The sequence below is a fragment of the Gouania willdenowi genome, chromosome 15 (assembly GCF_900634775.1).
Source record: "Gouania willdenowi chromosome 15, fGouWil2.1, whole genome shotgun sequence".
Classification (NCBI taxonomy): Eukaryota; Metazoa; Chordata; class Actinopteri; order Blenniiformes; family Gobiesocidae; genus Gouania; species Gouania willdenowi.
This window is the reverse complement of record NC_041058.1, coordinates 25,038,299-25,050,232: the sequence shown is the minus strand read 5'-3', so window position 1 is coordinate 25,050,232 and position 11,934 is coordinate 25,038,299. Positions and strand designations below refer to the sequence as shown.

Below are 11,934 nucleotides of genomic sequence, written 5' to 3'. Positions count from 1 at the left end.
GTAATAATTCACCCATTTTGTTTAACAATTTTATTATTTTACTGGATTTAATTGAAGTGAGAAGACATCAAGGATGTAAAATAAGTGCAGAGTCCTCTCGAGGGTTGCACTATTGATTGCCGCAGCCTGAAGTTGAACTCAGTTGACTTTTTCAAAGTACTCCTTGGAGCCCTCTGGAGTCGGTTTGATCTGAAAATATAAACCGTTATACAACTTCAACTTCTAACAGCCTCCCCCCTCCCTCCCTGTAAATGTCAGATGCATAAACACATTTTAGAGCAACGTTTTCCCCAGACATTCCACTGTGAACACAAACTGCATGAGAATCCAAAAAGGAACTCACTACCTGTGAAAGTAAACTTTCTGTGACATTCATTTAGATTTCAGTACAAGAGTCAAAGCTGGAGCAATTCAAGCTCATTTTTGATGATTAGTTTTAGCTACAAAATCTGCCTCTTAGTAATTCACCCTAAACTTGTAGAATATCATTCAAGCTGATACAAATATACAGCTGGACATGAACAAAGATTACACAATATTTTCCTGATTGTGAACAATGCATCACGATGTCTTGAACTCATTTATATAAAAAGTTAACTCCACTTATTTTGTATACGTTTAATCTCTGGCAGCAGTTTAGGAAGTGTTGTTCTATTCACCGTGGGGGACTTTGGGGTCCAGCTGGCTGGACAAACCTCTCCATGAGTCTCTACAAACTGGAAAGCCTTCACCAATCGAAGGGTTTCTTCAACAGAGCGTCCCACAGGAAGGTCGTTGACACTCATGTGCTTCACCACACTATGAGGATCAATGATGAACAGACCTCTGAAACACACCAGGACAGAGTGTAGCTTAGGAGAAACGTTGGAGGACTCCAAGAACAAAACAAATGAAAACTGTATTTCTACCATGTTAATAGTTTTTAGTAGGAATATAAGGATATATCCTCAGATGTCCAGGGAAAAAAACCAGTAGAAGGCTAAAACTCAGGGCAAGTTGCTGCCAATATCCCCCCCTGGAAAATTTTGCAAAAATTATGCTATATAGTGGCTTTTGGTGCATTATACTGGTGTAATTGTGACTTTTCTTCCATCAATTTTGTAGCACCTTCTTAGCATTATGTATTTTCTCACCTAGTTTTTGTTTGCATGAGACACACTGTAAGAAAAATATGTAAATTCCAAGCCAGGAACAGAAGCTGCTCTTTAAGAAAAAAAATAATATTTTTTCACTGTATGTATAATTTCAAAATGTTTTATGTTTTTTGTTTTAAATATATATTCTTGTTTAACTTTGCATTCTGATAAATTAAGGCATGTACAGTTTATTTTGGTTTAAGAGTTCAAACAGTTCAAATGGTTTGTAGGAAGATTATGGGAAGAAATTAGTTTTAAAGATTCTTGACTATACAAACAAAAGAAGAACTATCTGTATTTTGACTAATCCAGTTTTTTTTTTCTCCAACATATGATCTCTATGTATTCAAACTGAAAAGAAGTGCATTAATTCCATCACAATCTTTGATTTGAGTTTCTTTTAAATATCTGAATTAGAATGGAATCGTTTGAGTGTATCTTACACCCCTAGAGTTGAGGTATTATAAATGATGAGCTCACCTCAGTGCGATGCCTGAATTCCCCAGTAGCACCCCATAGTCTGTGGAGATCTGCTTGGTGAGGTCTGACAGAAGAGGGATGTGGATCTTTCCTAATCCTCCAATCTGAAAAAGAAAACAAAAAAAAACACTAAATAAGGATAAACACAAGCAAAGGAAACATTTGGACATTCTTAAAAAAACAAGAAACATAGAAAATCTTTTCAGGGAGTCATTTACGTAACCCACAAAGTCAAACACAAATGAAGCTGAACCTCATCATCTGTGTATGTAGGAAAGCAAAGGAGGGCAGAACCTTGCGAGGAGTGTTAGTCCAGGCGAGGTGAGTGAAGTGAGAGTCCACAGAGACCCCCACCACCTCACAGTTGATATCGTGGAACTCGCTGGCTTTGTCACTGAATGAGATGATCTCTGTAGGACACACGAACGTGCTGCAGGGTCACAAACAACACAAACCCACAGGTTAGGGTGAGTAAAGGCACATTTGGACTTGAATGCTGATGAAAGCACACGCACAAATCCAGAGGGTAAAAGAAAAGGACGAGGTATTTGCCCTTGAAGTCGTCCAGGCTCACGTCTTTGAACTCTCCGTTGAGGACAGCAGTAGCTTTGAAAGCAGGAGCAGGTTGTGTGACAGCGGCCGCCCATCTGGAAGAGCCTGATGGAATCATTAAGCACACATTACAGTTCACTTTCATACTGTACACACATGTTCTCCCCTTACATCTGTGTTGCTGTATTCTTATGTGACATAAGACAGTTACCAAGATGCAGAAAGAGAAACAATCTGAATATGTAAAGTAGGGCTGGGCCATTTTGCCGGGAAAAAAAAAACTTAACTATTCATGTAGCATCTCAGCATAGTGTGAATAAAAAACTAAACATGCCTGTAGCACACATATAGCCTACTCAAATGGTAAACACATGTAAACAAAAAGGTCTCTGGCTCACATCGCGCTATGGTAACCCACAAGTACGGAACACAAAAAAGTCAGAAAAAACTGGTGGGAAAAAAAAAATTACATTTTTTTAACTCGAATCTGCAAAATAAAAAATAATTTTTTATGTACAAATTTGATTCGATTAAATCAATTTTTTGCACAGCCCTAATGTACAGTAAAGGCACGCATTCCACACATTATTAGTGGCGATAAAGGGAGAATAAAACATTTATATTTGGGAATCTCTTACATCAGAGACTTAAAAATACTCAGCAAACTCATTTTGGAGGAGGGACATTTTAAATGTAGCCCCTCATTCTTCTATCCCTTCACATACTGAACACAAATATAAACGAACAAACCAAAAAAATGGATCAACAGTGAAATACACTCAATAGTGTTTTATTGGTGCAATGAATTCTTTGTTGTACTCAATTCTGGTGACCCACTTCCCAGTGACCACTCCCTGTGAGATTACTCACTTATTAAATATTCCACCCCTGAGCTGCATAGAGCATAACACAGAGTTGGTCAAGCAGCGTGACCAATACACAGACACTTATTGCATCTGGGTCAATAAAAGATCACCCTAAAATGTGCACTTTTGTAAACTAGTCACAATGCCACAGCTCTCACAAGTCATGAGGGAGTGTATCAGTGGCATGATGGAAGCTGGGATATATGTGACGGCCACGTAAAATAAACACACTTAAATGTGTATAATTCCACCATCAGCCAGTTTAGAAGTGGTTTCAGAGAGACTGCCAGTACTGGGAATGGTCACGAACACCTTCGGGATGTTCTGCATCAGCAGGTCAAACAATGTGTTGGGGTTCCAAGAAAGGAGCGTCAGGTCCGAGTTGTGCAGCAGGAGGAATGGGACAACGTGTCCCTATTGACAGTCTGGTTAACTCTATTCACTGGAGATGTACTGCTTCACATGATGCCAATGGTGAACACACTGGGTACTGGGTGCTGTCTGACCCCTGGTGGGTTCAGGCTGTGATAACTCATTCATTGGGTACAGTAAATTGTTTTTGTTGCTTGAATAATAAAGCAAGAATAAAATAAATGTTGATATATTTCCCAATTGATAGAAATCCTCTTTATTCAACAACCAAATGTAGTGAAAATCTCTGGCTTTTTCTTCATTTCCTCCAAATGTCTGAGAATCCCTGAGAACTGTTGCACTAATGATGTGTTTTTGTGATCAATCTGTAATGATGACCACAGACTTTGATGAATAACTTGCTTCATGTGCAGTGATGTCTGGGGTCTGCTCCTCAAACATGACAGGACCAGGAGAAACTGTGTCCACTTAAAGAGTAACTAAACCCCATGTTTTGAGGTATGATGTAGAGTTGCTGATTGATCCTAGTCCAATTTTTGACATTTTAGTCCAAGTATTTCAATTTGGTGTATTTTGTTGTAAGAGTGTCAGAATTACTGCCCTCTATAGGTTGAAACCAGGCTATTACAATTACATTTTGCTATTGGTTGAGAATCAGAAATACTTTAATAATCCCAGGGGGAAATGACTTCATTAGAATGGTGGTTTGTAACATTTAGGTGGCTTCTTACATCACAGAGGGCCCCGCCCCTCTAATAAAAACTAGTACCTGTGGACTGTGGTGAGTAAGTTGGATTGAGAGAATTGTGAATAGAGAGATATAGTGAGTATTGAGTAGGCAGGTCTTATTCTTTGGAGATTCTATAGTATAGACTGGGCGTGTCTTAACTGCTCCAGAAGTCCTGCCTTCAATCAAAGCCTTTTCTTTTTTAATTTCCCCTAGAGACAGGTCAGCTAAAAGGATTTAGTTAATCTTTAAGCAGAACGAGAGGAGGGCGATACTGAAATGGGCTGAAACACGTACTGGTGGAGAAGCAGCATCTCTGAAGTGCAGGAGCATTGAGGACCTTCAAAGCTCCATTCTGATTGGCTGTAGCAGCTTTCAGTCCTGCTGCTGCAAACGTTGCCTAGAAAAGACAAGTGGACAGGATGGATTTATTCATTCACTGAAAACAACTTTAAGTGTTGACCAAACACTGACAGTTACAGCTGTTAGTATAGGTTATTATAAATAAAATAATAAAGATTAACACTGATACCTGGACACAGGGACTACACATGATACGAGTCCATCATGTTTACCTTTTAAACATTTATTTTGCTGCTTTTAGGAAGTGACCCAGTACAGTATGTCTCTGAAACACCAAAGAGCTCCTCAGTGATTAGTAAGAAGTAGGGGTGTCCCGATCCGATATCAGATATCGGTCCAACATCAGCCTGAAAACATATCGGATTCAAATATCCGATTTCTTTTCTTTTGCAATTCATTTTTTATTTATTTTATTACATTTTGGAATACTGTAGATATTATGTTGAAGGTTAAAAATGATGTAACCAATTGGTTAATAATAAATGGGTCAGTTTTTCTCATACCTACTGTTGCTGACTATTGTTCTCTGTTTGAGTAACATCACTTGATAAAATCTTTTCTAACATTCCACACTACAAAATAAGTAATAATTGTATTTTTTATAAAAATAAATAAATTGAAAAAAAGTCATACAAGTATGTATGATTCATGTTGATATCGGATCAATATCGGTATCGGCCGATACGCAAGGCTGCAATATTGGTATCATATTGTAAATGAAAAAGCTGTATCGAGACATCCCTAGTAAGAAGCCAATGTTGCACATTGTGCGTCAGTTTAGGAGTGAACCTAAAATCCCCACACCCTGATAGAGATAACACACAGTCTTTATCCAACTACTAGGAGGACACACACGCACGCACACACACTTCAGTGAAAATAAACTTGTTGCACTTTATTTTATGATGGCAGTGTGTAACACTTCATTTTCTTTTTTTCAGTGAAAATGCACAAAAACACTAATAAATAATAAATAACCTGTTAAAATGATCAATATCTTCTGATGAACATATACAGCAACTTGATTTTTCATCTTTACATTTAATTTTGATATTAACTGGGTAGAATATCGCAACATATCGCAATAATATTGTATTGTGACCCAAGTATCGTGATATGTATCGTATTGCAACAACCTTGCCAATACTCACCCCTAGTGCACACCTGAGTATTTAATATGTCATACCTGACCCTTTCATTTGTTGTTATTATTATGACTCAATATTGCTCATGTAAGCCCTGTCCTGCATGTGGACAAACTACAAACTGTCTATTATCTATTATTTGGAACACGTATACATCATTCACTTAGTTTATTTACTATTTAAGCATTGCAATGGTTTCTTTTTTTATTGAACTAATTTAAAATTGGCCTATAGAATGACAAAATATTCTTAATAGTAACATAGTTAAGTACAAATTATTTTTTGAAAAATATGATTAAACAATTCAAGTTTCTTTAACAGTTAACAGTACAAATTTAAATAAAGATTACAAATTCTGAGTTTCATTAAGAAATAAGTTAGATTAACACAGGCACAGTGTAAATAATAAATGCTCCTTGCATAATAATAACAACTTTAGGGGCTATAATTCTATAAATAATAGTGTTTGTCTCGAGTCGAACAGAAAGGTCACGGACCGGATGTTGGAATTATTTCAAATTTGCACACGCGCACAAACATGACCAGGGTTTAGTTTACGGACGCCACAAAACAAACACCTGCAGCTAAATATTCATTATAAACAAGTAAAGGAGCCCTAAACTGAGAATATTAACAGAAGACAGCCATTGTAAGTGAGTGTGAGGTGAAGTTTCACTTACAGAGGTCCTGAGTGCTCTCCCAACGGCGGCTGCCATTTTGGTGTTTGGTGGAGCACGTCACTGCGTCATTTACATAAACACACGACGCACGGACAGAGCCTAAAAAATAAAGTTACTTATGAATAAGATATTTTAAGGAAATTTGTAACACATTGTGACAAATAGTTTTTAAGAGAGAAAAAGATTACCGAAAGCACTTAAATTTTCCCCTACGTGACGCCGTAATTTCCTAGACGCTGCCTTCAGGTGTTAGGCTTAATATCAGATTTTTTTTCCTTTTAAACCTTTCTCTAAAGGAAACAGACTTAGTTATTTACAGGAGAAAACTCGCCCATTTTGAAATGTATGATTATATACTAATTGTATTGTCATTGTGTAATACAACACAAAAATATGTCGAGTGCTCAGCCAAGCCGCACGTGCCTAAATGAAACACCAAGGATGGAGAGTTTTATAAAATACGACATATCTTTTGTCCATAAAGGCAGCAGACACGCCTACACCGAACACGTGGTTGTAAACGGAAGTGAATACAACTTGACCTCAAAAGCATGGGATTCACGTATTGTAGAGATACAGTGCAAAGCAGAATGCAATAATACAATCTTGTTTTATATAAATGTTTTATATATATTTATATCTATAGGCTGTAAACACACCCGCTGATTCTAATGGATCCTAATCTTTTGCATTGGAAAAGCCAGGAGGAGGTAACTCTCTTTTTGATGCTTTATTTACCATTATGATATTTGTAGCTTTGTGGTAAAACGTCTCGATTGATTATATGTTTACAGTCTTTCTTCAGGCGACTGAAGATCTGGTTGGACCTCCTGGATCCAACCCTGTTGCTTTCCTCTGATGTAAGATGAACTTATCAGATGCTGTGAAGCCATCAGATCAATGCCCTGTATTTACTCTGTCATCCTGCTCTCCTCCAGGCTGAGATTCAAAAAGCCAACACTCTCCTTAGAAGTGGAGAGAAGCTGAGTGAGGAGGTGTGTGTTGGTAGCTCAGCGTTCATCATTCTGTAAAACAAAGGTTCCTCAGTGTGTTTCACTTTATCTTGTCTCTCTGTCCTTCTTTCTTTCCTAGGATACATCTGCTCTGAGCCTCTCACTTGTAAGAAACAACACACAAACTATTCCTTCTTCAGATCACACCACATGTATTAACACCTCATTCATCCTTGAGTGAAAAGGCTGAGCAGAGAACATGTAGCACAAATGGCTTTAATCTGTGTGTGAGATGTGATAATTGTAGTTATTTTAAGGCTGAAAGATGAATGAGATCACCTGCTTACAGCACTGTGAACAGAAACTGTCATACCGCAGCTTTAAAAACTCTGCATTCATCTATTTTTTTTTTTTTTTTTTTTGAGGGGTTTCATTTCACACGTACTCTTTATTTCTTTTTTACTTCGTAAAGTTGATCATCTGATTAGATTTAATTGTGTGTGTGTGTGTGTGTGTGTGTGTGGGGGGGGGGGGGGGTTATTGTCCTCATCTTATCTACTCTGTGTTTACAGTCATCTGTCCATGCTGGTTCTGGTGAAGTTCTCCCACTTCCTTTTCGTCCTCCAGGTAAAATCATTTAGAGTTTTAATTGATATAATAGCATTTTTATAAAAATAAAAAAAGACAATATATATATATACTGTATATATATAATTTTTTAGAATATCTAGGGAAACAACAAGTATCCAAGATAGTTACCGGTTAAATAGCTTAGACTTATTGTGGACTGAAAATGAGCATTTTATTTACAAGTGCTTTATTCAACCTTTATCCTACAAATCTCACTTTCTTTTACACAGGAGTTGGTTTCAAAAGATCATTCACTGAAATGTTTTTTGTTTGTCAGTTTTTGATGGATTCAACAATAGGTTAGATATATTAAAAAACTAAATAAATATTTTAGGACGTAAGATAAATTTATATTCCTGCATCCATTATTTATTTCCCTATAGCTGATTTATCCTGACCTGGAGGACAGAGAACTTCTGCAGGACTGTTTGTTTGTGTGTTAATTTTCATTAATCTGTCTGTTGTTTTTCTTCCTAGCTGTCTTTCCAGTTTCAGGAACCCTGGTAGGACTTTTCCTCTTTACTTCTAAATCATTTTTGTGTATTTGTTTCTTCACTAAGTAATTACATTCTTTTTTTGTGTGGGTTTTTATAGGTTGTTGCCAGCTTTTTGCCTCATAGAACTGTCAAACCTGCTTTATTTTGGCAGGTAAGAAACAAATTGATTTACCAAAGTTAAAAATAAATAAATAAAAGTCTTTAACCCTGAAACATCTGTTTTCAGTTTTTGGTGCAGAGTTACATGGCAGGTTTCAACCACATCAACAGGAACCGGTCATTAGAGAAGGTAATGTTTGTTGTTCATCTGAATCCTTCACCTTGTGCTCTCCCTTTCTCAGTGTGTGTGCGTGTGCGCGTGTGCGTGTGTGCTTTTTCAGGAAGGGCCAAGGACAACACTGAATCACCAGCTCCTGATGGCAGGAACAGTGTCTGTGAGCACATGTGCAGGGGTGGGTAATAGGGTACACACACTCACTGTGGCTGATCACAGTTAATGTAGATGGAGTGACACACGTCAGTGGCACAAAGTAGCTGACAAAGCACCTTAGAATTATTCAAGTGGTGATTAATATAGGAACAGGTCAGTGGTCTACCCCCCTATGAAGAATGAAAAACTCTCAGCACCCAACATAGGACATTTCTTTTTCAAATCACATATTTTAGAACAGTAATAAAGCTCATTTTTCATGATCAAGGTTCAGCAGGTCATTATAGCACTGCACCGTCTCCTGTCATGACATCACGTCCCCCAGTTTGAGAACCACCACAATAAGCCCAGTATGACTAAAATGTCTCCTATCTATTGTTTCAGGCTCTTCCTCAAATATTTATTAACCGGCTGCGGGTGACGAGTCCACCGATCAAGACTTTCTGTCGGTTCTTATTGCCAATACCTCTCTCAGGTAAATTTCTTATGATGTTCGCTGGCTGAACTAATACTCAAACTGTGGTCCAGGGACTAGGTTCAGGGTCAGTTGGGGGTAAATCGATGGACAGGGAGGCTATAGTGTATGAATATAATATAAAGTGCACAATTTCAGAGCTGGGCGATATATCAAGATTCAAGATGTATCGCGTTTTCTATTATAATAATATAGAAAGATACAATATCGCTTTTATAGATATTTTTATATTTTTTATAGCTTATTTTGTTTTAAAACACTTGTTTTAGGAGTCACTGCTTTCTCTACTTCTCAGAACAGCATTAGAAGCACAGTTCGATGGATTTCTGAGTCCTAACACAGACCCTCCCCTAAACTAAGCCACACTACAAAACTCACTCACACATGCTGTCCTTTATAGGAGAAAAAGCCAAAAGTGGCACATTTTGTACAACTGTTTGTTTTGCATCAGCAAATTTAACCCAGAATTGTCTTTCTGGTTATTTGAATTAAAATTATCGAGATTTATATCTTATATCGCCATTTTGAGAAGAGATATCGATATGAGTTTTGGTTCAGCCCTACACAACTTTAACGAGTACAGAGTGGATCGATTTTTTTAAACATTCATTGTGTTGCTGTATTTGTCCTGTATCTCTCCAGCTGGATTGGCATTCTTTAACTTGTTAACCATCCGACATGAGGAGATGGACACTGGGATCCAAGTGTTTGATGACAATGGCAAACCTGTGGGGGTCTCTAAAGCAGCAGGAGAGCAGGTTGGTAAACGAGAGACAAAGGTTGATTGGCTGTGTTCAAAATGTCATACTAACCAAGTGTGACGTCAAAACGAGCATGTAGTGCATCCATATTAGATAGTATCTGGAAAGATTGAGTATGCAGGAAGTACCCAGATGTATACTATATCGGGACGTTTTTTTTAAGTATGCACGGTGGGCACACTAGTCATACTCAACCTCCCCATGATGCATTGAGACCCGAACGTAAAATCGTCCTGGGACCAGCTTCAAACTAAAAATCAAACGTCCCTGTTTCAAAACAAAAGCTTCTCTTCCTGACTTTCATTAGTTTTTTTTTAACACTTTTGTAAATAGAGCTGTTGTTTTGAAGTTAACTGTAAGTTTAGTCAGTAGCACAATGTCGGATCTCCCAAAATCTCTGAAATGTCAGCGGGAAATGTGTTTACGTGAGTTTTATGGATCAAATGACCACATGTTGATATTCTACTTAGTCACTTTCTCGCTATAAATGACATCAGAACTTTTAAAGGTGGTGAATTAATGGAGATTATTAGTCTCAGTGTGATTCAGGTTTTTGTCGTTGTAGGTTCGAAATGCATCTTGGGAAACTTGGAAGTATATTTTAGTGGGAACACTCATCATCCTAATCATACTAATAGTATATAGTAGACAGTATACACTCATTGAGTATGGAGTACGTTAGTAGGTGATTTGGTACACAGCCATTGTCTTTACTGAAACGTGGCAGTGCTGAGTGTGTGTTTGTTCCCACAGGCCGTGAAGAACACAGCGCTGTCCAGAGCGGTTCTGTTTGGTACCACTGCTGCTGTTCCCAACCTGATGTTTCTGCTTTTAAACAGGTCACACACAAATACATTGATTTCTGTGCAACAAACACCAACCTAAAGAGTCTCGTTCACAGTTGGAGGCCCTTCCAGAGGAACTTGACTAGTTACCGTCACATCACTGTAGCGTTCGTCCTGGGCCTGATGATCCCCGTTTCCTTCAGTCTGTTTCCACAAGTAGGAACGGTGAGATTCTGTGCTGCACACATCACTGATGGTGTTGTCTTTACCATGACCTCCGCTGACCCTGACCCTGTCTTTCAGATCCAGAGAGAAAACGTAGAGGCGGAGCTGCAGGGCGGGGCTCTGGGTGAAAAGTTATTGTACCACAGAGGACTGTGACGAGCAGCAACACAACAGCTACATCATAGACAGCAAGAATGTAGCACAATAAAAGGACAGATTTCCTGTTCCAAACCAGTACTAAACTACTTTTTTCTTCAATTAGATCAACTTTTTTCTCACAAAGTAATAAAGAGCCATGTGGAGTTGTGAGCATTCTTTCATCATTTGCTAAGGTTTAGGGGTTAGACATTTGTAAAACCAGACAGCACACCTAGTTTGTATTAATGCTGATTTCATTCATAAAATGCACAGACATGAAATTCCATTTATTTGATTAGACAAACTGTGGAATAATATTATGGTGTGAGCTTCACTGATGCTGACCGCTCAGTGCTTCACACTCAGTTTGGGATGTTTGGAGGTTTTCCTATGAAACGTGAAGCTAGAACTGCTTAAATTTGATGAAGTGGCAGTAATGGGATTAATGTAGCAAAATGCATTAAAAGAAGCAACAATATAGCAAGAAAAAGTGATGAAAATAAGTTAAAATATGGCAAGTTTGGTGTAGTTGCAGAAAAAGGGTAAAAATAAGCAAAAATGGGCTCAAATTGTTCAAAAAATATTTTTTGTTTCTTGAAGGCATCTGGCGACCCCCTCCCAGTATCTTGCAACCCCAAAAGTTGAGAACTGCTGCTCTAAGTCACAGAAAGGACCAGAATCAACACAGCTTCATATTTTTGACTCATCAGCGTGCAACA

The 11,934-nt window shown here is 38.0% G+C and overlaps 2 protein-coding genes across 2 annotated transcripts; one reads left to right on the top strand and one right to left on the bottom strand.

The window, feature by feature from the left end:
- Positions 1-15: 15 nt before the first annotated feature.
- prdx3 (peroxiredoxin 3) lies at positions 16-6,566 on the bottom strand. Its single transcript, XM_028467792.1, has 8 exons — positions 6,510-6,566; positions 6,322-6,420; positions 4,431-4,533; positions 2,132-2,273; positions 1,911-2,046; positions 1,617-1,720; positions 660-825; positions 16-189 (listed from the first exon to the last, which is right to left on the bottom strand). The coding sequence occupies exons 2-8, from the start codon at positions 6,355-6,357 to the stop codon at positions 139-141; spliced, it is 738 nt and encodes a 245-aa protein (XP_028323593.1). The 5' UTR covers positions 6,358-6,420; positions 6,510-6,566; the 3' UTR covers positions 16-138.
- A 127-nt stretch (positions 6,567-6,693) lies between these two features.
- sfxn4 (sideroflexin 4) lies at positions 6,694-11,386 on the top strand. The gene is made up of 14 exons (XM_028467791.1): positions 6,694-7,031; positions 7,116-7,181; positions 7,260-7,316; positions 7,414-7,440; positions 7,847-7,901; positions 8,382-8,407; positions 8,499-8,552; positions 8,628-8,690; positions 8,782-8,853; positions 9,216-9,306; positions 9,949-10,064; positions 10,821-10,906; positions 10,969-11,077; positions 11,156-11,386. Exons 1-14 carry the CDS (start codon positions 6,993-6,995, stop codon positions 11,231-11,233), a joined length of 939 nt encoding a protein of 312 aa, XP_028323592.1. The 5' UTR covers positions 6,694-6,992; the 3' UTR covers positions 11,234-11,386.
- Positions 11,387-11,934: the final 548 nt, after the last annotated feature.